Source organism: Lonchura striata, chromosome 6 (assembly GCF_046129695.1).
Source record: "Lonchura striata isolate bLonStr1 chromosome 6, bLonStr1.mat, whole genome shotgun sequence".
Taxonomy (NCBI): Eukaryota; Metazoa; Chordata; class Aves; order Passeriformes; family Estrildidae; genus Lonchura; species Lonchura striata.
This window is the reverse complement of record NC_134608.1, coordinates 51,123,020-51,148,136: the sequence shown is the minus strand read 5'-3', so window position 1 is coordinate 51,148,136 and position 25,117 is coordinate 51,123,020. Positions and strand designations below refer to the sequence as shown.

General features: G+C 39.5%; 1 protein-coding gene across 1 annotated transcript in view; it reads left to right on the top strand.

The window, feature by feature from the left end:
- TRIM66 (tripartite motif containing 66) overlaps nt 1–16,893 on the top strand; it is a 44,127-nt gene extending 27,234 nt beyond the window's left edge. The window contains exons 11-20 of the mRNA XM_077783779.1: nt 5,675–5,938; nt 6,125–6,353; nt 9,491–9,551; nt 10,219–10,393; nt 11,155–11,447; nt 12,882–13,005; nt 14,282–14,356; nt 15,541–15,693; nt 16,300–16,518; nt 16,834–16,893. Coding sequence (XP_077639905.1) covers nt 5,675–5,938; nt 6,125–6,353; nt 9,491–9,551; nt 10,219–10,393; nt 11,155–11,447; nt 12,882–13,005; nt 14,282–14,356; nt 15,541–15,693; nt 16,300–16,518; nt 16,834–16,893 — 1,653 coding nt within the window. The remainder of the gene's footprint in view (nt 1–5,674; nt 5,939–6,124; nt 6,354–9,490; nt 9,552–10,218; nt 10,394–11,154; nt 11,448–12,881; nt 13,006–14,281; nt 14,357–15,540; nt 15,694–16,299; nt 16,519–16,833) is intronic.
- The last annotated feature ends 8,224 nt before the right edge of the window (nt 16,894–25,117 follow it).

The following is a 25,117-nucleotide window of genomic DNA, read 5'->3' as shown; positions in this document are numbered from 1 at the left end:
GATGTGGAATTGCTAATTTGCAGTGTGGAGGAATATGTGCTCAATTAGTTTTAGCAGTTTTGTGGAAAGGGTTAGCAACCTTCTGCAGCAATGTGATCTTGCTGCTTTTACATACTATGATATCAAGTTATTAATTTGTGTACCGGACTAGAGAGGTCACCTATTCTGGAATAAGGGTAAGAATAATAAGATATTTTGGGCCTAATTGTGTTTTCAGGAGTAATAACAGAAATACCGTCTTCGTTTTGTTGGCACATACCTAATTGTTATTTCTGGCTGTGATGAGCAAGATGTCTATAGGCTGCATCTAGCATTTGAAGAAATATCATGATTACTGTACATCTAGAGCACAAATTTGTAATTTGAGCTTCAGGCATCACTGCAGCAGCCATTGGTGTTGATGCAGGGTGAGCTGGATGTCTCTCCTCCTCACAGTCCATACAGTGCACCCGCTTTGGTACTTTGCAGCAAGACCCTTACCTCTGTTAGTTCATCTTCTCTTAAAGTGAATCTCTGAATATGTTGTGCACTGCATTAGTAAGTTATCACTGAGCAGCTGCACCTGATCCTATATAAATATAGTCAACAGCAGATTTTTAGGGCAGGGCATCAGAAACAACAAAACTGACGGTCCACTACCCCAGGTTCTGAAAGCCAGCACTTCAAGGATTTCCTGCCCTGAAGGTTGTACCCAGACAATTGTGGTTTAGGGTTCTTTATAGAGCCCTTGCCCATGAATTTGTCTAATTCACTATTTTGAGTCGATCTTAATACTAGAGTAGAATATTCCTCAGCATTCTACTCCAACTGAGTTTTGCATTGCATGAGAAGTTTCTCTGTTTGCTTACCTTAAGTCTCTTGTCTAATAGTTCAGATTCTTTCTTATTTTTCTCTTGGGGAGAACAGTGAATAATCACTCTGTATTCACCCCATTCATAATCTCTGTATTTTATAGGTATACATTGTATTTATTCTTGAAAGTTTCTTTTTGAAGCTTGAAAGGGACTGCTTGTTCCTCTAGAGTTGGGTGAAAGCCATTCTGTACTTTGGTCCTTCGTATGTTTGACCATTTTGCCCATACTCTGTGGTTTTGATAAATAATTTTTTAGGCAGGGTGACCAAGATTAGTAAAGAAAGTGTAAACATGTGGAAATGGTGTGTAGTGCATTGTATTTGTTGTATTCTTTTTGATTCACAAGTTCCAGCTTCTTACTTCAAGAGCTCTGTTTGTCTCAAGCACCATTAAGTACCTGAAATGGGGAAATCCTAGGGAATATTCCATGCTATCCAAGGTGCACTTTTCAGAGCACTCTGAGAGGCTTCTCTTTTATTCCAAGTATATGCTGTGGTAGCATTTCATGAAAGACTAATGTGGTGGCAGTTCATGGTGGAACTTCTTTTCTTCTTTAAAAACACATGAAATTTGTGTGAAGGGTGCTGGAGAGCAGAGTACAGATTTTATTTGATGGTGGTACTGCACAGAGCATGTTGTGATTACTTAGTGACTGAAAGTAATAGTAATACAATATCCAACCCTAGAACTTCAAATCTGAGCTTGGGATCAAAATGGCATTCTTGTTGCTGTTCCCCCACCCTTGATTACTATTAATTTTAGAGGAATTAGTGATGAAGGAAACAATAGCCTGGAGTTTGGGGTACTATACATTTCTCAAGCAACAGAGTATGTTTTCTACTTTACAGAATTGCAACTGTTCATGGCACAAATGCCTTTATGCTTAATGCAATTAGAAACATTCCCCAGAATGTTAATTTTACAAAACCCTTTTCCTTTGACCTGAAAAAAAAGAAGATAAATAAAACATGCTGCTGCTTGCTCCATGCAATCTCTTCCTCCTTTCGCTTTAAGCCTGCTCCAGTTTATTCAGACAAATTGTTAAGGAAGATTTGGATTCTTTTTTTCTCGTGAAAGCGAAAAGGAAATCCTTTGGATTCTGAAGCTGGGAATGGGAAGCATGTGCAGCCTGTGTTATCAGTGCTGCTGTGTTAAGCAACTGGATTGGAGTAGTACATTTGTTTAACCTTCCAGCATAATGAGCTGCCAGGGGGATTGCTCCACTTAATAGCAGCCGTTCCTTACTCTGCATCCATTTGCAGCGTGGAGTTTCTCCCATTGCAAAGAGAATTGGCGGTTCCCAGTTTTAGCTTCCTTTATCAGTGACACTAAATGTCAACAGCCCTGAGGCTTTGCCAAAACAATCCTAACAAATCCTAATCCCACTGTTTCAAGGTAAGTATTTGCTTCTCAGAATTCTTCTGTATTGGTGCTGCATGTTTACACTGGACCTTTTTGGAATGCAACAGTGATCAAAGAAATATTTGAACTGAACCCATATGTTTATTTTTTGTTCTCTGCAGGCACTTTGCATGTTAATTTTTCTTACTTTTCACTACCATAGCTAAGAAAATTGTGGTAGCAGGCATTTTGGGGTGGTGATGCTGCTACTATTATAAAGATCATCAGACCAAAATTAATTATGAGACGATGAATTCCATTTATAGTGACACAGATGTAGTTCAATGTGCCAGACTGTACATTAAAATGTCAAAAAGTTCAAAATTAACCAACAGCTGAAGCCACCCTCTGCCCAAGAGCATAATTAATGCTTGTTGTTGTTCAAATGTTGCAGTGTAAAAGCAATAGAGCTTTTATAAAACAGATAAATCCTTTAAAGGCATCCCATTTGCAAAAACTAGCTGAACTGTCAAGGGAAAAGAGAAATTTTTGCTAATGGCAAAAGAAATGATTATTTTAGGGAGTGAATTAATAGTCTATTAATGAGCCTTGTTCCCAGTGCATTGTTCACTTCACACTTGACAGCAGCTCCATGGATCAGGATGGAATGTGTCTGTTCTTAACTGTGAGTTTTAATATTTTGCACTGAGAGATCATAATGTTGCTTCATCATTAAAATAACCACAAAATTAACTTTTGCCCCGAGGGAAAGACAGATGGCAGTTTGATGGCCTCATTATTCTTTTTAAGAAGAGTAAGGTTTTACATTGGCTTATATAATCTAAAAAGATCTCTGAAGAAACTGATGCTAGCTAGAAGAGTAAAAAGGACATAGCCACACCATGCAAATGAATTTCACCTTTCCAAAAATCATATATGTGTGTCTCCATATTTTTATTTTTTTTTCCTTCAGTAGGAGTCATCCCAGTGACTACTCCCAGTAAGTAAACTTTTCTCACTGGAACCAGGAGTGATCCTAAATTGCCTTAGGAGGGGGAACATTTCACCTGAGCTGCACACAAAGGGTCAGGTCTCACTACATGAAATGATGGCATGTGCTTGTAAACGAGCAAATGAAAATGTGGGCAGTGATTGGAGGAACTGAATGGCCAGAATGTCACCAGTTGACTTTTGGGAGTAAATTTGAGTGGTGTGCCCACCACATACATGCCTTAGCATGGCCATTCCCAATGGAGAACAGCTGTAGGGTACTTCCTATGGACTCAGGAATTTGTGGATGATCCATGCTTTGGAGAACCTGACTAAATAAATATTTAGCTACCTCACAGGGGCTTAATTAATGCTCACAGTGGACTTTGAAATAAGGGGAACAGGCAAGGGCTGATTACAGTTCACCTTCAGCTCCAGCATGAAATCTGCTTGTATGTTTTAGTTTTTTTGTGAGTGGTATGGGAACAATTCACATGTTAATTTTGTAATCTTAAAAAGACTTGTGGTAAAATGAGTGATGGAATGAAAAGGCAAACATGTACTTGGTAGGTTCCATTTGTCACTGCAATTGAAGGAATCTGTTACAAGCAAATTGGGGTGGCAAATAAACATTTTTGATCTTTATGGACTTTAAGATGTGTGGCCTTGAGAAGGGGATTACTTCCTGACCTGTGGAGATAATTTTGGTTTGAAACCTCTGCATTCTTAGGAATGCTCTATCAGAAAGACTATATGGCAAGTTTGGGTCTCCTTTGGTGCATTTCCTTACTGGCTGTGGTCTAATTTTCAGCTCAAATGTGACCAGTTCCAGCTGCTTCCAAAAAGTTGTTACAGCTCAGACAGCTTAGATTCAGGGGTGTCCATTGGACTCAAGAGTGGGAGAATGACCAATTCCCTGGCTGCAGGAACCCAGTGTTCCTTGGGCTGCCTTCTACATGGAGGGGCAGTTCAGAGCAGGCTCACTGCAGCACCGTGTGCTGGAATGGCACAAACCTCCCCTGGCTCTGCAGAAGAGCTGACCCCTTTTTGTCTCAAATGCAGGTGTATTTTGACTCATCAGATTAAGTGGTCACTCTTCAGACAAAGCTCCCATCGTAGCATCTATTGCAAATTGACAAAGAGGAAATTAAATTGCATCCGTTGTTAGGTGGAAATTAGTGTCTGAGGGCAGTGTTGTCTTGGCACAGAGTGCTGTGCATTGCAAGCAGAGGAATTCAAGCCTGGCAGGAGATAGGATTTATACAGACACATCTGACAGCTCAGGCTAGGCTGCAGTCTTTACCACTGCGGGGTTAAGATGGACAAAAATATCAAAATCCCAAATGGAGTATAGGTTGAGAAAAATTCTAATTAAATTTAGGAAATGGGTGGGTCCTATCTCAGATTCACTTCTGAGTCAAAGGCCTCTAGTGGAGAAATAAGTACAACAATAAATTTAAACACTAATTCAGATACAATAGACACGTTTCTATTGTCTCAATTTATATTAAAATGAGTGCTACCTACTGTATTGCAGTCAAGTGAAAAGGATAGAGTCAGTCAAATGTAAAGGTGAAACACCAATGAACTCTGATTAAATCAAGGGAAAGTTGTGTATTCAAGTGACACAGATCTGTACACTTAGTAAAATAGCTTCTGTTTGCTTCACAGGAATGCTAGAAGAGTCTTGTTTTCAAGAAATCCCACATTTAAGGATGTAAGGCAGCTTAGGGAAGTCACCTAGATGAGTGGGTTTGCTTTGGTTTGTGTAACAGAGTCTCTCTGGGTTTGGTAGTGACAAATCATGGGACAGTAAAAAATGCATATTGATCCTTTGGTAAATATTCCCTTTCTTTGGAAAATGGGCATCTTTCCTCATTAATACATATAGGACATTTCTTCATTTAATCTGTTATTTAAAGGGGAAATTCTTTAGGTTTTAATGGAACTGACTCACTATCATGAAGCTTTCAGCATCATTAACAGGAACAATAACTTCATGTACTCGTGTCAGAGTTAAACCTTATTTCTTCTGAATCTTCTTTCTGAATGAAGTGATCTGATGTTCTTTTAATAAAATGACAACATTTCTGATTTGAATCTTATTTCTTCTGGGAAAATTTAATGGAAAATAATAGGGTTGATGTCAAGGATTAATTTGTTACAGTGTTCTACATAGATTTCCCAATTGTTGTAAGAGTTAAAAATCAGAATCCCTTGAATTGATCTAGAGGAAGACATTTCTTTGTAAGCACCAGAAGAGTAACCCAGTTGTCTCCTTTTCCAGTTTTCAGTTTTAATGGTGGTCAATCCAAAGCTTTTGGAAATAGTATAGGATTACAATAGATTCCTACAGCCCTTGTGACACAATTGTTTGATTATGTCAAGCTGAAACTGAGCATCTCATCTATTATAGAAAGAACAGTAGCAGGCTGCTGCTGAAAAACTTATTAATATATTGGATTTTTTTTTCCTTTTTGCCTTTCCCAGCCTTCAGCATCCATAAGTTTTCCAAACAATACGGAAATGGAATTATCTCCAACAAGGTTATCCAGCTCGGCCGACCCAGAGATGAAAGGTGCAGCTGCTGTGACACTTGGCCTGTCCCCAGATGCCCTCTGTGAGTGTGACACTGCAGCAGAGCCCCTGCCCAGCTACAGCCTGGCTTTGGGCAGGGCTCCCAGTGACCCGAGCCCTGGGGCTCCTGCTGGCCTTACCCCAGGTGATGCACTCCAGGGAGGCACCAAATGCAAGGTAGGGATGCCTCAAACCCCTCTGCTGAGAGGGAATCCACTTCCATTTACAGCAGTCAGAATACTGTTTCAATTAAAGTTTTCCTTATTTGGTATTTGGAGACTGATTAGAAATTGTATTCTTAACATGAAAAGAAGGAAAACTGATAATAGAATTCTGCATTTCTTTCTCCTCCTCCCCCTGCAGCTGGAAAATGAAGACTTCAGTGCTGTGGATTGTCTTCTAGAAAACAGCTTGGCTATTGCTGGGCAAGAGATAGTTAATGAATTAACTCTTTCTATGCAAAAAGTGATGGAAGAACCTATTAATCTTTCAATCAAAAAGTCTCAGCATTGCATTTCTCCTTCTGAACTGCTCAGCAACACTTCTTTCCTGCCTGTGAATGCCAGAATGAGACAACCTAGAAGCAAAGAAGGTACCAGGCTTTTAATTATTTCCTTTAGGTTTTTTTTTTCTTCGTAGCACTGTGCATTGCAAGCATGGTAAAGCAGTATGCTTATTAATATACTTACATGTAAATGTGCTTTTCCAGCAAGCTTCAAATGTTATCAGATTACTTAATCCAATGGAAAAGTGTGTTTGATCTCATTTGTGAAGGAAAAACATGGAAATTATATGCTTTGAATTTGTAACATCCCTCATCTGTGAACCAGAAAAGAGTGTGACTGTGTGAAGTACCTGGAGTATTAGTTCTCTTAGAAGCACTCCTGTTAATGAGACCTGCAGTTAGGACTATTGAAGAGCTGGTTTGAAGAGTCCAATTTCAATTAAAAAAACCCACATTACTTCCAAAATGTAATGTGCCTTCTGCTAAGTCCTTCACATCAGTAGCATACCAAATTTTTGTTAACACATTGCACAGCATGTGCCTTTGCTTGGCTCTGTCTACTGTGGAACATTCCCTTCAGCCAAGGCCTGCTTCTTCAGCCCTAATGGAGAATTAGGCTTTACTTAACTCTTTTCATGGGCAAATTGCCAACATCGTTGTGCTACACTCCAAAGCCTCATTCCTGCAAACTCTGAAAGTCAATGGGACTATTCATGCAAGCAAGGGATTGCAGGATCAAGCTGTTATCCCATGACTTATGCCAATATTTGGCTGCCTTTCTCTATAAAAAGATGAACTAATATTTCTCTCTCTGTGCTGTATTTTCATTCAGAGAATTCTAATTAGTACAAAGGAGGCCTAGCCCTGTGAACCAAGGGAATGTATTTATCTTCTCTTCAATGTCCTGTGCCAAACCGTGGCAATTATGCCACAATCATTTGTGTGAGTTGTAAGATTCAGGAGCACCCCTAAAAAGCTGAAGTGTCTTGGGGAGGAGCAGCAATGTGGTATCTGGTGTGGGTTGTGTGACACCACACACAGAGGCAGCCCCAGCCTTCAGAATCTCGCTGTCAGTAGTGGATGCTACAGATTTGCTGGGTATAAAATGCAGGACCTGCTGTACAGGAGGGTGCACACCTTGAGTGTTGAATTCAGTGCTGCCCCCTTTTCACGAGGAAGGATCAGAAGTGAGCAACTCCTGTTCTGTCAGTGTTTAGGGGTATGCAGTGAGGGGAGACCTGAGGAGGTACACTCACCAGTGCACCGTAAAATATGAATTCTGCTGCAAAGGCAAGGTTAGCTCTGCTGGTGGCTCTTGGTAGCACTTGCTGGCTTCCGGCAGTGCTGTGCTGCCAAGCCTCATTCCTTCTGGTATATGTCTCCAGTGACTCATCCTTTTCTAATAGCAAACCTAAACATTTCAGCTTAATTTAAAACAACATAATTCTTATCCTAGGCACACGGGATGTGGTAAAAATTGTACCAAGTGTGATCATTTCCCTCTTACAGCCACGTTTCTTTCTTATAACTTGCATAAACACCCTTCCCTCTTCTCTTTCCTAGACTAAACAAATCTGATGGTTTCAGTCTCTCCTCATGGGTCAGGGCTTTGATTTTTTTTCAAAACCATCTCATTCCTCTGTGCTATTTTGGGTTCTCTGCAATTAAGGTGTGCTGCCCACAGCCAAATGCAGTGCTCAGCTGAGGCCTCTGGGATGCCATGCAGAATCAGGGTATCAGCTCCTTGTGTTTTACATTCCTTGCTGCTGGTAATACCCTGCAGGATGGCATTCCTCTCTCCTGCAGCAGCAGCATTAGGTGATTGATTGTGTAGAGAGCAGCTCACTTGAACCCTTAGCTCCTTCCAAGGGCATTTTCCTAGCAAGTTGTTTTCCTTTGGGATTACATTCATCTAACCCTTCATGAGCACAGTTATCTCAATTCTGTCCTACTGATTTAGGAGATTTTTTTTTTTTTTGATGCACTAAGGTCTGTTTTTAGCTGGAAACATTCTTCACGGTGCAGCCCTTCTATTTTGGTGTTTCCCACGAATTTTACAGGCACTATTGTTTGATGGGCCCAGTGGCTGATGGAAATGTTGGTTAATGTAGGAAGCCAGCACCACTGGAACATCCTCTGCTTTGACAGTGTGCAGCACGAGCTGCTCCTTCAGCTCAGTGTGCAGTTTCCCTTTAATAATTCAGTCCATGACAGGGCTACCTTCACCTGAACACCAATCAAATGTGAATAATGCCTTAGGTGTGATGTGAAATGCACCTTTCCTTGTTAGTCTTCATTTTATTGTTCCTTGTGGCTGGAAACACCACAATGCCTTAGAGGCACATTGCTTTCAAGCCATGGCTGAGGTACTGTTAACCTGAGCTAAATTTTCTTTTAGCAATCATCTTTTCCTGCCACTCTCTTATCTTGAGATGCCCACAATACTGTGTTTGCTTCTTGTTTGTATTGGCTATGTCAAACTAATTCCTAGTAAAAGAAGGTGAGATTATGAAATATTTCAGTGGACTTGTATTTCTGAGGACATACACTGAGACATTTGTCTCTATCCTATCCCATCTCCTTAGAACAGGTGTTTAATGTCAGTCAAAACTACAGCCATATGCTGATACAGCTACATAAAGTTACAGCTTAAATAGCAGATAGTTTTGAATCCATTTGTTTAAATGTTCCAGACACTGGAGGAAAGAAAGGAATTATAGTGTAACTTTTGTCCCTTGGTGGCACACAATTTAATTTCTGTTTACAAGTAACTGGAGTTATCCAGAAGCTTCTTAGTGTGGAGCTGTAGACAACAAAGATTTCCTGAGCCCTGGGTGTTCAGACCTCATTGAGTGTGTTTTTCTCAAGTGAAGGCTGTATTTGAGGATTACTTATGTTGTTCCATGTATATGGATGTGTGTGATATGGCTGTGTACATATAAAATTACCAGGTAAAGAAACCATTTCCACAAAATATTTCATATGTGCTCCTCATATTTAGAACAGAAGCTGTGGTTAAAAGTAAAAAGGAAAGACAAAGGCTCTGCACCAGAACAGAAAATAGCATGCACATTTTCTATATGTATAGATTAAATCATTCCATATTTCACTTATGATATCATATTAAACACCAGTCAGAAGTACATGAATATTGAAGTACTTTCTACCCTAATCTGCCTGTGATATTATAAATATTTTATTCATTTTCTTATCTTCTGTTCCAGATTCCAATAACTGTGAAAAGGAACATTTTGAAATGGATATGAAAAGCAATCAGAATGTCAGGTAGCAGAGTCTTTTTTTATACAAAAGCACTGGCTGTAAGATTTTATGCATGTATTTAGAAAATTTGTCATACTTAATGATGATGGAGAACTTAAAGAGAATTCTAGATTCCTTATACGTATTAGTTCTGAAAGTTGTAAAGTGCTCTCCAACTTGAAAACACCAATGGAAAAAAAGTGGTGGACTAATGCATTTGTGTAATTTTCCAGAATGAATAAACACTTGAAAACGTATCTCACTTGAACAATTAGAAAGTGTTAAGCCCCTATGAAAGATATAATGGGAACAGGATTAACATTACCTCAACAATTTTATAAAATTTGACTTTCAGCCACTGTTGTGATAATATGGTAAAGTTGATGATGTGCTGTGTTCCTGTTGAAGCCAGCCAGACTGAAAAGTATAAAATATGACTTTAACTGTGGTAATTAAAAATATACAGAGCAGGCAAAGCGTTAGCACAGGAGTTAGTAATGTATTTACACATTTAAAGTGATTGCATTCACATTTCTTAAAGAATTGGCTTGTGAAAAAAAATCAAGATTTTCAGCGTTTGGCCATCACAGTCACAAAGGAAAAGGAACACAAACAATGGTGCATGAAGCCGAGTAGGGAGGAGAATTTTGTGGAATGTGGATGAATTTATCACCTGTCCTTTTGGCTCTAGAGCTGCCCCAAAGGAGCAGAAGATCCCCTATGTGCGGCTGGAGCGTCTGAAGATATCCGCCTCGGAAGTGGGGGAGCTGCCGGTGTTTAAGCTCCAGCCACAGGACAACGAGCAGGAGGGGAATTTCCTCCTGGTAATTGAGTGTGGGACACGGTCCTCGAGCATGTCTATAAAGGTGAGTGGGATTTTCTTGAAGATTTACCTGCCTTCTGCCCTTTATTCCACTGGTTTGTAGGCACAGTTTCTGGAATATTGTACAGCAAAAAGTTTGCTGATTTGTTTGACCCTCAGGTATTTCTGTGATGGGTTGTGGTAAAGACTATAACAGCTTTGAGCTTGCTGTGGAGCTCCCTGCATCTTCCATTTTGGATAAGTTTGTAGTGTTTTCACATACTAAGGAACCACTTGGCTCACCTGTCTGGTTACAAATAGCTTAAAACTGGCCTGAATATGTATTTGAGTGGTAGGAACTGATGCCAGAAATCACAGTGTAATCGATTTTGAAAAGCTTTGTATTCTATTGCTTCTTGAGTTTTGAGTGCGAACTTCTTTCAACAGAAGGAAACAGGAATTTCTGGTGGAAAAAAGACCAATACTTTTTGTGTTTTTTTGGGGGGATGGTGGGGGGCTTGAGCTGTTTACCATGAAATATGCAAGTGAGATTGCAGAATATCCTCTGACAGTGCTACTACACTGTGCTATGTGGAGGAAATGACCTGACCAAGGTCAGCCAGTGGCAAATGCTAAAAGTGTGGCTCTCCTGAACTCCCTTAGAGCTTGCTGCAGCAAAGCACTTGGAAGCAGTTGTTGGGAAATTGTTGTTAGTTGTGTTTTCCAAGTATAAGAAGTACTTGGTTATCTGCAGGTAACCAATGATGCTTTATGGTGATGTGTGAAAATGATGATTGTGTGATCTTGGATTTTTCTTCCTTCAAGATAAATAAAGATAGTCCAGCTGAAGGACAGAAGTCCAAAGAGGAGAACTCAGAGGACAGGAGATTTTTCATCTCTCAGGCTGCAGGACAGACACAATCTCCATCTGTTGATCAGAAGCTCAGCAACGGCATCACCACCATGAAAAAATCCCCAGTTACTCAGGAAATCAGCCCAATTGAAAATGAGGATTTCTGTGCTGTGTGTCTTAATGGAGGAGAACTGTTGTGCTGTGATCACTGCCCCAAGGTCTTCCATCTCTCCTGCCATGTTCCAGCCCTGCTCAGCTTTCCAGTGTGAGTATGGATGACTTTTCACTGCTGTGCTTTTCCTGCTCACTGCCTGGGGGCAGAAGATATCCTCAGGCACTGATGTTTCAGGCTTATGCAAGGGCTGCATCTCTCACTTGTTTTTTTTTTTTTTGATACTTTTTCTGTCTTACATGTGAGGAACTAGATGAATTATGTAGAAGAACTGTTTCCTGTCACTGTGCCTTTTCTGTAATTGGCCAGTACAGCAAAGGAGGTGGCATCTGGAGTGTAGACGTCAGCTCTTCTTGGCAGAACAGAGACTAGAACAAGAGAAGGGCAATCAATGAATTTTTATTCAGTTTGTTAGCAAATTTTATGGGAAATGTAGGATTATCAGGGCTTTTGTGGAAATATTTCAGTCACTGCTTTCCCTAAGATATGTTCTCCTGCAACTTGTCACAGATGGATTGTATGCAGTGAACCAGAAATAGATACACATCCACATACCAAACTTAAAAGTGAGACAGAATAATGTGCATTACTGTGGTATGCAATTCTAGATTTGTTATAAATCATTAATAAGCGGAACCAAAGTCTACTTCATTTGAGCCAAGCTCAAATCATTGTCTCAGCTGAGAAAAAGGTGTTGTAAGGTATTAATTTTGAGATTCTGGATTCTCCTCTCTGTTCAAAAACCAGGACTTTTCATCTCTTGGCTTTTCATTCTTCTCTCTAGTAATGGAGTTGTTATTACCTTCTAGTTTTAAAGCAGTGCAAAAAACAAATTTTCCTGTTAGAATAAACTTTATAGGCAAAGTTAAACTCTAATGAAGTAAATTAATTCCCTTAACTAAAGTTCTGTTTTCATAATTATTGAATATATCTTCATCTGTAGCTATTCAGACCCTGATGTTGTAGAAGTTGCATCACTGCCTTCACTAAATCCTTCAAGAGGTTTCTGAAAATGCATCTACTAGCATGAACACACATGCCCTTGCAGGATTATATCTATTTGATTTGGGGACCTGTGTATTATCACACCTTTTCTGATAATGTTGATTTCTTAAATAAATATGTGAATTATTGTATCAATTGATAATAAATATCTCAGTTATCAAAAGGCTCTGGGTTTGTCTTATGAACCAGTTGCTGCCTCTTTTTCCTTAGTGGTTTTTTTTTTTCAAAGCAGAATTGAATCAGTGCAGATGCATACACTGCTAGTAGATTATTCCAAACACAGTTTTGTCATTTTCTTTTCCTTTGTGACAAGAAAAGAGCCTTGAATAGAATTTGTGATGATTATGCTTCTAACTGGATTCAAATCCAATCAAGAATATCTAGTGCAATGGGCTTCAGATTGCCTGCTATAATAATGCTAGTTAAGGATGAGGCTTTCCAAATAGTGATTTCTGAGATTTGCTTTTTGACAAGGTTGTGGAAAAAAATTCCCCACAAGTGTTTTGGTTTCTTGTTTTGCAGGGGAGAATGGGTGTGCTCGCTTTGTCGTAACCCAGTGAAGCCAGAGGTGGAATATGACTGTGAAAACACACGCTACAGCCAGAGCTACAATGCACAATATGGCCTTGGGGACTGCGACCAGAAGGTGGGAATAATTATATATTGCACTATTTGCTCAGCATGAGGCTTTGCTTTTTCATTACACAGATGATGGTTTTCACTTGGCTGCCACTCAAATGTTACACGCAGTCGTAAATGCAACAAAAGCATTGTTATTTGGTTATATATAATTTTGTATGTTATTTTGTCTTCTTTCTAGACATTGCTGTTCAATTAAAAAATGTTATAGAAAGATGAAGCAGGCAGATGTGGAATTCTATTCTACTTTGAACAGGGAAATCACACTCAAGAGCAGAGCTTCCATGAGTCAGTTTTGCCTCGTTTGTGACACTGAATCTTTCTCCTTTAAAACTTGGCATTTTCTCAGACATCTACTTGGGCCAATGCAATGATATTTTTGTGATGAAGACACTTTTTGACTTTCAGTTGGACTAAAATCATCATACAGTCTTCATATGTCCCATTGCTTCCCTTGAAGCTCCTCTAGGCTCTTAACTCAGCCTAGAGGAAAGCTTATCACTTTCCATATTTATTACTGGTTTTCTCTACCAAAGCTTCCATTAAATAAGCACCTTTTCTTAAAGTCCATAATGTTTGGAAGGCACAAATTCAAAACAGATGTTGTGTGTATATTGGTGACAACTGGACAGAGAGGAGTCCACACTGCTGAGTGCAGATGCTGAGCTGGCCCTGGTTCTACTGGATTGGCACAACTGGGCAAAAATTATTGGGATTTGGGTCTTGAATTGTGAAGACCTGTTTAGAAAATTGAGTTTATTCAAAATTCCATTGTTTGTGAGAAAATATGGCTTATAATGTTTAGATAGTGCATTTTTTTTTCCTTAATGAATGAGCCAAACACTGGTATAAGTGCTTTACAAGTTAATGGTGATTAAAGGGAATAGTTTTCATATAGTACTACCAACTTACATTGGTTTGCATGAATGGATATGAGCAGTGGGAAACATTGCACATTTAACTCTTTCCACATTGTTGCTGTCATTCTTTCAGTTGAGAGCCAAAGAATAGATCTGGAGCACACAAAGTAAATAATGATAGTGATTAATTCTCAAGAATTTCCAGCAAAATATTTATTTTCTTGCATTTCTTGACTAACCCTATTTTCCAAGTTATAACAATGCTATGAGGCAAAATGTCCCCTTGACTAGAGTGAAGTGTGCCATTTTGCATTAGAAATGAATCTGAGAATTCTCTTTTTGTTAGTATGATTGATTAGCTAAAGGCAGGAATGAAAGTCACTTGTTTTGAATTAAAATGTATTACAATTTTGGCTTCCACAGAAGTGTGAAAAGTTGGTGCTCTCCCTGTTCTGCAGCAGTATGAGCCTCCCATTCCATGAACCCGTCAGTCCCCTGGTAAGTACTGCACATACAGGGATCAGAGAGAATTCAGAGAACCTCACAAACTTCTCCTTTGCCTTGAAAGATATTCATGAGGATTTTTTTCTGAACAATATTGCTTCCTAGGGAAGGTGGGTGTTTGCCTCTTCCAAGTGCCTTGAAGGTGTCAGGCCAGAGGCAGGAAAATGTTTGGCCAGTGCCCAGGCCATATCTGAGTGCCAATTTAAGAAGCTGGTAGAATGGTAAAGGTGTATGAGGAGTTCCAGTGATCAAAAGAGCTGACTTTTGATGTACATGTACATGGAGAATCTTGTACTGTCATAAGAGAGGTCTGCTCTAGAAGCAACCCTGAATTCCCTCTTTCCTTGTGCTGTACACAGAGGGTAAATGTGACTGTGTGCAGGGGAAGATGTAGAGATATCTGCTTCATCCATCTACTCCACAATTAATTAATTTTCAATATTAACTGTCTGCTTTAAGAAAGATGGAGACTTACAGTATTTAACAGTAGAGCACCATGTGCTGAAAAGTTGAAGAGGGGAAAAATAAAGGTTTTATGTGAAGAAGTAGTTCAAATAATGATATAAAACCCATTCCACCTAATAAATCTTTCAATAGACTTATGGAACAAATTGCCTAACAAGTAGGTTTAGACCCAGAAAGATTAAAGGAGTGGGATATCCTGGTAGCTGATGCCCATTGAAAAAGGCTTTAGTTGGACTTTTTTAATAGAGTTCACAGTATCCTTTTTTGAGTCACTCTTCATGGACTACTTCTCACATTATCAGCTGAAAGCATTGCAGCACATTCTTTTTGTAATTGCTTGGGGAAAATTTCAGCTAGTTATCATATTATAATATACAAAATATATATATTGTATACATAATATACAGCATATATTATTGATTGTGGTTAAATTTGGGTTATGGTTATCTGGGGATAAACTTTACAAAGTGCAAGCAGCAGAGTAGTCACTGAAGTGTGCTATTTTTAGGATCAATCTTGCAAGCAAATATGTTTTAATAAAATCAAAAAGCACCCAGGAAGATGTGCAAGTGTAGGTACTAAAAGATTAGAGCTCTCTATCCTGATGCAAGGACTCCTCTGCAATGACTTCTGTCCAAAACTGCATAGAAGTCACTGGAGAGGAAATGTTTTAATTAACAAGGTCACATACCTGCCTTATATTCTTATTGCAGGCTCGGCATTATTATCAGATCATCAAAAGGCCAATGGATTTGTCCACCATACGAAGGAAGCTGCAAAAAAAGGACAAGTCCCACTACTCTGCACCTGAGGAACTTGTGACAGACGTGCGTCTCATGTTTTGGAACTGTGCAAAGTTCAATTATGTATGTTTCTAAAATGCATGGGTGGGGGGAGACAAAGCAGGGGTTGGCTCTTTCAGTGGCTGTCACACTGGTGCAACTACATGGAGTCAGATGTAGGATTGGGATAAACAGAAATATTAATCAGTTTTTATTATTTGGAAATTTTTAGGTTTTTTTTTTAATGACAGAAATGAAGTTTATATTAAGTTATATATGTATCTGAGAATTTGAGATACATATGGCTCTAAAACTGAAGGAGGACATCTTCACAGACAACTCTGTGGAATGTTGCTGTGTTTGCTGTGAGAAGCCAGTTACAGCCAGCAAAATAGCTTGGGAAAATAAAATACATAGAAATTCCTAAGCAGTGATGACTGCTGTTCTTTCTAGTTCACTGCACATCTTTATTTCTTAGAGGTGCACGAATGTGTGCCTTAACAGCAGCATCTGGCTTTTACTTACACTGGAAATGCAGAGGGACTAATGGGCTGTAGAAAGTGTGCAAGGACTAATGGAGATGTAGCAGGCAGAGCCAAGGAGAGATGTTGGGGTGGGGTAGTTATTTGGGTTTGATCCTGGGTGATTTCTGTGTGTGGTAGCACTGAATGGTTATTCATTCCCTCACAGCCGGATTCCGAGGTTGCCGAGGCTGGACGATGCCTGGATGAGTTCTTTGAGGACAAACTGAGAGAAATCTATCCAGACAGGCAATTTCCTTCAATGCAACAGGATGACTCTGATTCTGAAGATGTGGAGAGCCACAACAGCCAAGAGCCATCCCAGGATTTCCAGTGGCCGTCGTACGGGCAGGAGTGCGTGCAGCCCAAAAGGAAGCGGCGCCACGCTGTAAGATTGCAAAAGCAAAAGCATTTGGTTGCTAAGTGGCCTTCCTGCTAATTCTATTTACAGCTACTGATGGGAAGTTTTGGCAGTGCTGTCTGGGAAAATTGTCAAGCTTCTATCACGGATGTGTGATCAGTTCTACAATGTTATGTCACGGTCCCTTGAGTGGAATAAAGTGTCAGATGTGTATAAATGTGTGAGCAGGAGCAAATGAAGCCTCTCGGGCTGCACAGTTATCTTCCTAGCAGAAAGCTCTGTCAAGGTTTGTAAAAAGATTAAGCCCTTTAGCTATTCATTGTTTGTTTCCTTTGTACGCAGGAAAGTGAAAAAACTAAAAGAGTGATGTTTCAGCCAGCTAACAGCCTTCCTCAGGTATGACCTCCTCAAGATACGAGATTTGAGGAATCCAGCAGCATGACTGGCAGAGTTAAGGTGTGTGGGAGGAAAGCAAAGCACTCGGGCTGTTTATTGAAACTCTCCTATTCTGCTGACCATATGCCTTACTTCTAGATCTTGTGGATATACAACAGATCCAAAATGTTTAAATCTGTCAATATCCCATCTGTTAAATCACATATATGTTTTGCAGTGTTTACACTGAAGTACTAATGTCTTGGTCATAGGTAATGATTAATAACAATAAAAATAGCATACTAATAATACCTCATACTGGTGTACTACATTTCATAATTGTTCAATGTGACATCTCTATTTTATAGAGCACAGGTAACCATGTAATAATCTTGCAACCTCAGTGTGAATTTTGTCCATGCTTTGTGAAAAATACAACGTGTAGCCATTAAAGCTGTAATCCTGTTGTCTTATTCAATGATTTTTCTGGGAGCTTGGCTGCTCCAAAGCCTCTGAGATAATGTGATTATCTGATTAGCTGTTTCTTTTGAAGCACAGAGTTTTCATTAAATCAGGAAAGAGCAAGTGCTAGTAGTGCTGATACAAGGGCTCTGTGAGAGCTGGTTCTCAGTGTATACTGGGTGTTCTCTCTGCAAGGCATCATTCTTCTGGAATCTAATTCATGCTTGGTAAAGCAGTGTGGGATTTCGTAGCTCTCAAAGGCAGCGTTTTTATATAACCCAAGACAGTTGTTTTCCTATAAAGTAGATATTGGAATTCAGCAAATTAACTATGGAGTGAATTACATGGTTCTAGAACTAGGCCTGTAAAATAATGTCATTTATTTCTGATTTTCTTTTTGCTTATTACCTGTAGTTGTGATTACCACCAGTACTAGAAGATGATGATAATGCTGTATATGTAGAAGCTCAAAGGAAAGGCTAAGATACTTTTTCTTTTTTTTTTTTTTTCCTAAATTTCACAATTTATAGTCAGAACAAAACCAAGAGCAGATTTAGAGTTCACTTGAACAAAGGTTGCATGTCACTGTAAAGTCTGAAGGGTGGGATATGGATAACAGGACTTCACACCTGAGCAAATGGTGAAAGTTTGCAAGCTGCTTCCCACCCCTTCTAGCAGCAGGTGAGCCACACCTCTGCATGGCCAGTGCTTTCCTCATGTGTGTGAGGGCATCTTCCTCCTTAGAGATCTGCCCAGCAGAATAATCCAGGCTGGAGTCTAGCTCTGACACAGGAGGTTGTTGCAGACCTCAAACACAATTAAAGTTCATTTTCATTAGGTTCCTGTAAATAAAGATGATATTTTCAGCATAGTTTATATGGGCTATTTTGTCTGGTAACCATGTATGTTATTTTAGATAACACTTTAAAGGTTCATATATTAAATAATAAGACATGTTATATTCTACGATGTGTGACTTACTGTTTGCCCTTGGTAGTGTGATAATCTTTCCCTTTCTTTGGCAAAATGAAATTCTGGATATTAGAAACTGACTGGAAAACTGTGAAATGAAGGGACAGACTTTACATTTTCTAAATGTGAATTCATATATGCTTGCTTTCTGTCAAATTCCTCAAAACCGTGAGAGTCTTGGCACAGGACAATGAGTACAGGTTTGTCACTGAATTAATCACCCTTATCTGTGCTACAGGTATCACATTTTCTCAGATCCTCCACCAAAGAACTATCTTTTACCATTACTAATGCAAAAATTGGTATGCTTTTTAGACTTCATTCTAGGGGCAGTAGTAGAAATGTGAGAGATTAGTGATTGCTTCCTCTTTTCCTGGAAGAGCAGAGTCAACAAGAGCCTTCTTCTCTTTCTTAAAGGCTGTAAGGTTATTAACTGTACCATTAGTTTTTTAGAACATCTGTGTAAATAAAATTTATCTGGGGTATATTATGCTTTTGTTAAAAATAGAAATTTTCCAGCTTGTCATCATAAATAAAACACCTTTTTGGGTGTGTTCTGGCAGGACTGAATGACCTGAGCAATCTTAAGGCTAGCTTAGAATCTGATTAATACTCTAAGACTAGTAACTATTTAAAAAATAAAACCTCATAAATCTCATGTCATGTTGGTAAGCATAAGAAAAACTGAAGAACTATGTATGACTTCATATATTTTCAAACATGAATCCATGGGTCAGCAAATTCACAATACAGTTGCAGGTTATAAGAACAATATATTTTTCCTACATGTAATGGGCTACAAGTATAAAGGGAAAATCCTTTCTGTGTTTAAACAGTTGGAAAAAAGATTATTTGCAATTTCATAATAGGTCTGTCAAAGATTTGGCTTTCATTTTCCCCCTAGACCTGCTTGTTCCAGTATGGTGACAGGAGAATGGCATCACAGTTACTACAAACAGGTGTTTAACCATTAACCATTGACTGCATGTTTGTATGTGTAATGTGCGTTGCTGAACAATAAAACATGTGAAATATCTTTTTGCACATCAATCTGAAATTTTTGCTCTCAGTACATCTGCTTTCAATTAATCTATGGATTGTATAATATAATTTAACAATCATTATAATTTAACAATCATTAGCTATTATAATTTCATATCATCAGCTCCTATCATTATGAGCAAGTTGCTGATAACTTCTGGTAGCAAAACAGAGCAGTTATGAAAGCAGCTATGCTAACACAGGAGACAGCTTGCTGTTTGTGCTAATATTTTCAATAGCAAGTAGATATTTTGCCTTTTTGTTTTTCAGTTGCTCTAAGTTATTGAGAAACAAACATGACAAGAACAAGTAGCAAAAAATGTTTGTACACATAAAATGCCAGGAAACATGCTACTTATTAGTGATAGGAAAAGCATATTGTAATGTATTAATCTGGAGGAATCAGAATCTAAAACTGAAAATGCTAAAAATTGGAATAGTTTACCAAAAAAAAGAGAAAAAATCCTCTATTGGCAGGAAGTCAAGCAGACATTGCAAGTGTTTTATTATTATTATTGGTTCCTCTCTGGTTTATAGGAAAATAAAAGTCTCAGAATCAACTTTCTGACATGGGGACCTATTGGCTTGAGGGGTAAGGAATCCTTCTCTCAGGGTTACAGCTGTTCTTGTCTTCAGACATAATTAGGAGATAATTTATAATCAGAAGTAACTTTTTTATTGTATAAATAGGAAACTGTAGAAATTCTTCTGGGCATGCAATTCCTTTAGGTGTTAAATACAGGTAATAAATTCTATTATAGACAAAAAGCTAAATATCAGCTGAGTTTCTCTGATTTTATTTAGCTCTCAAATGAGATAATCTGGGGGAAATAAAGATAGGCAGTAGTCATTGGCTGAGGAGGATTCACACCTTTTGAAGCAGTATTTGTAGACCCAGGAGCAAGAAGAAAGAGAAGTGAGCATTTTTTTGAGAGAAATGCTACCCCATTGGCTATTCCTGTCAGTTTGTGGAAGTACATTTTACTGTGTAGTTATGTGTTCTCATGAGAGCATTTAGTAAACTGGTAACATTTAGACTAATGAGACTTTTGTAGAAGTTTACATTAGGATATGTAAAAGTAGAAAGAAAGTATTTGGATGGCTTTTTTGGGGAAAAGTGTTTGCTATGGTGGGAATATTGCTGTGGAGATGAGAAATTGCAATGTTCAAATTTGTTGTCACATACCCAGGTCCAGTTGTTCTCTTCTCAATCCAAGTATCTGAAAAGAGGTCCTTGAAAGATAATTTTCAGATTTTATTTTTTCTGTTCAGGGTGGAATTTGTAACAGATTCCCTGTAAATTTTCAAATCAGAGTTAATGTTTGGATGGCACCTTTAAAATGGTGGGATTTGTGCATTGCAGAATTAGCTCGTTGCCGAGTCCTGTGCTGACTGCCTGCACCAGGATGAGCATTTCTCCTGGCTGAATGAACAAACACAGCACCCTAACAGGGCTTCAGATGTTGAACTCTGATCACAGAAACTCATGGAACTTAATCTGGTTTTATACTGGGCCTAGCAAATACCAGTGTTTAGAGATCATTAAAAAGCATCAGAATTGTGATCTCTCCAGATAATGACACTAAAACAGACTGTTGTGCCAAAATATTTTATGCAGTTCTTCCTGAATTGTACGGTAATTTATAAGTTAGTGTTCATTCTGTATATAATTGCATTTTTCTATTTACTACACTTTTAATGTTTCTTGCAATAGCATTAAAACAGGCCTAGATTAAGTCAAAGAAATAGTTTATGCACGTGTCTATACCACACTGTGTAGCCTGTGGTGCACAGTGCAACACTTCTGAATTTACAGCCCACTGGGCCAAGCTAAGCAGACCTTTCCTGTGATACAACAGCAAATGGAAAACACCCTTAATTTCTAATACTGACATTAATAGAATAGGATGATCACTACAGAACAAGTTCTGTATATCACAGAAATTAACCCAAAACTTTATATTTTATTCTATGGTACAAATAAAGGAACAATACAGAGTTTAGATCAAGTGCAAATCAATTCAAAATTAATCTTTAAATCCTACCAAAACTCTGTCCTGCATCTTGCACATAATTTTGAATACCTCAGGCATCTGCAGTGCAGTCTATTATTAACATATACAAGTGGGCTTTGGCTTATGAAAAATAACATTAAAGAATTAAGTGCTTTAAGCAAACATTGGACACCCCTCTGTTTCTTTTTCCCTGTGGCCTCTGAGAGCTTTAGAAACACTGGTTAACTGGCTTTCATCCATGTTTGTGATGTACTTATAAATATTTCCCACTTATAACTGTGGAAAACAGCATGACAAACTAATGGAATGAGTGAGCAGCAGAGATGGAAATTGAATACAGCCCTCAGACCTGGTTGCAGGATTATCATGGCACAGTGTTAAATGAAAGCATTGTGAGACATCTCAGGTTTGGGATACTAAAACCTTTCATTATGGAAGAGGGGATTTGGCTCTCACAGCATGCTGCAAATGATGCTTGAGCTTAGCACCTCGAGTCCTGGAGCAGTGTCAGGAATCACACAGAGCTTGTTTTACCTACTGGGCAGTTCTGTTCAGTGAGGGGGAATGGGGCAGTGCTCAGGCCACTGCTCCAAACTCACCAGTGCCTTACAGCTCCAGAGCAGCTGCAGTGGCCTGGGCAATGCAGATACTGCAGCTGTCACCTCTGGCTGAGCCAGGTTATCTCAGGGGTGATACAAACAGCCTGGATTTTCTCCAGAGAATGAACCACATAAAGGCTCATAAGTAATGATATGAAGTAACATCCCATACCATTCAAGAAAGCAGAAAGTCTTAATCTTTATTTTTTATTTTTTTTAATACCACAAAAATCTCTGTGCTCTTAATTGGGGAGAGCCTGCTGGACAAGGAGATCACAACAATGACCTTTTGAGGTGACAGTCTCACTTCCTAGCTCTTGCATCATGTTCAGAGCTCTTCCCAGTGTGCTGTGCTGTGTTGCATCATGCCAGTCTGAGCCTGGTGCCATGGGGCTGGGAATCCCTGGGGGCAGGGGAGACAGCTGGCTCTGGACACATGCTGGAGAGTTGGGAACACCCTGGAGACATTCAGCCCCTCAGCTGGGAAAAGTGCAGCACACCCTTCATCTGCTGTCTAGATGACTCATATAGTGAAAGGATATTAAATGGAATGGGAATATGAAATTTCTTCCTTTCACTGGTCCTAATTAGGGCATACTGTAAGTATATGAATATATTTATAGCCACAGAACTCAACCTTTTACTCTGTTTGTGAGAAACCTGCATAATTAGCTTGATTCTGTGTTTATTGGCTTTTACTGTTTCCAAATAATGCACAATTTACAAATAAATTTACATTGGTTGCCTCACCTCTTCCCAGATGTCAGTGCTATCATGCCCTTTTATTTTGAGTCAAGTTCTCCATTATTAATTCAGCAGTTTGTAATTAAATGATTAACTAATCAAATTTTTTCCTCCTGAGTACCTGTGCAAATGCATTAAAGACTGATTGATTTAATGGGGTCACTCAGAGATAAATTGAGCCTTAACAATATGAAGTGGGAGAAACAAAGAGGAAGAGGCTCTCTGAGAAGGGAGTAGGAGGTCTTGTGACTTTTAGCCTTGTTGATGTTTTCTTATAGTTCCAGCGGGGTGAAAAAAAATGGTTCTGGAGCTAGAGATCCGAAAATTACATGAAAATTTATGTTATTACTTTACCAGTCAAAGCTGAGATTCAGATTTTAAAATGTGTGTGATAGCATTAGCTGTTTTTTTCCCATTTTTTTTTTTTTTTTACACTGGCTCATCATATGGGAAGAAAATGAGAATTCTTTTAATGGAATTGAAGGTGAATAAACACCAATGGTGATGCTGGGGATAGGGGTGTGAGGGGTAGCACTGCATTCCCTTTGCTGGTTCTTCAGAGAAGTTAAGTTCTGTGTGTAACTTTCCTCACCGATTTGAGCTAAGGTGTTTCTGCAGCTCTTATAAAAAGAAGAAATTCTTACACAGATGTAAATGGGTGAGAGAAGGAGATGATTTTTATTTTTCTCTGTTATGTTTTGCAGTTGAATGGGTATTTTCTCAGGTTCCTGGGAAGGATTTGGGTGCTGCTCACTGCCAGAGGTGATAGTGCAGCCTGAATGGGTCGGTAAACTTTAATGATGCAGCAAAGCTCAGCTTTTCTTAATATTTCCTGTGCAACGACGCAGCCTCTGGGAACAGTAGAGTCATTGGGGTAAAGCAGGTGGAGGTTCGGCGTTGGGCTTGCAGCAGGGCAACAGCGGTGCCTTGCTCCAAATCAAGGCAGCTGGCTCCCTCTGCTGCTTTCAGCACGCTCGGAGCTGTTTTCAGCAAGGAGAATTTGCCTCCTCCAAGTCCTGTGGGTTCCCGTATGATTGCACCTTCTGGTTTTAATACGGTGTCCTTCCACGGGAGGTAGGTACGGGGCTGTGTGTTCCCCCTTAGCTTAAAGTCTGTGCAGACGTTTACAAAGATTAATAGGTGTATTTATAAGCGAGAATCAAGTTGTAATGTGGCAGCTGAGTGTAAGCATTTTAGGTAAGACCTCCATAAAACCATAATTACACCCATCTGTTTCCCTTAAGTACCCGGTAGAAAACAGTTAGCACTTATATATCTCTTGATAGCTCTCTCTCAATCTGGTGTTATGGGGAAAGAGGGAAGTTAATTTCTCCCTTTATTTTCTTTCTAGAAAAAGATAGTGCTTAAATTCGAATTTGTGAGAAAAGCAAGCTGAGACTGTTTGTCAAAGGAGGTTGATTTGTAGATGGAGTGTGTCAAAGCAACAGTTTTCCTCAAGTCTCTCTAACCCTTATGCACCAATTATGGAAAAGACAGAACAGGCACCTTTCTAATAAAGTTGTGGCCATATAAATAGATATTAACAATAAAAACTCCTCATAGTATTTCTTAAGAATATGAGTGGCTTCATCAAAACTTTTGGATATGCAAAGTGCTTGGCAAATAGCTGTGAACTGAATTCTCATTGGGAAGATGCACAAATGAGCCTTGCCATTTTGCCCTGGCTGTCCTGTGATTAGTTGACCAGATTATCCTCAGCTGAGGTAAACTGGTGAACACCTGAAGAGGGGTGTGAGAGGCCAATTTCCACTGTGTCAGGGCTGAGAAACTGACCCTGAAAAAAAAAAAAAAAAAAAAAAAAAAAGACTATAAGAAGTTGTCTGCTTGTGGGATTTTACTACTTGTTGATAACTATTTTGAGGACATTAGAGTATTTGATACTGCACACTTTAAAATATGGTCACTTACAAGAACTTGCAGATCTGGGTACAACCATATTCCCTAAAGGTAAGCTCCTCGTTCCTTTTGAAATGTACTTGAGCACTTTGAAGTCGCTGAGGGCTCTCAATGACTTTTGATATCATTTGAAGGAATTCGAGACCTTCCACAGCCAAACCATCCTTGGACACTCCAGCTGGAGCGGGATGAGCATGGGGACCGGGCGGAGCTGGAGCTCCGCGGGGGATGATGTGACCCAGCAGCAGCTCCCCAGGGACGGTCCTGCCAGCCTGGGCCAGGATCCCTTCGTCCAGGCAGGGTCCCTCATCCCGAGGGTATCCCGGGCCAGGCTCCCCTCATCCCGAAGGTGTCCCGGGCAGGATTCCCTTATCCCGAGGGTGTCCTTGGCGAGGCTCCCCTCATCCCGAGGGTGTCCCGGTCCAGGCTCCCCTCATCCCGAGGGTGTCCCGGTCCAGGCTCCCCTCATCCCGAGGGTGTCCCGGTCCAGGCTCCCCTCAT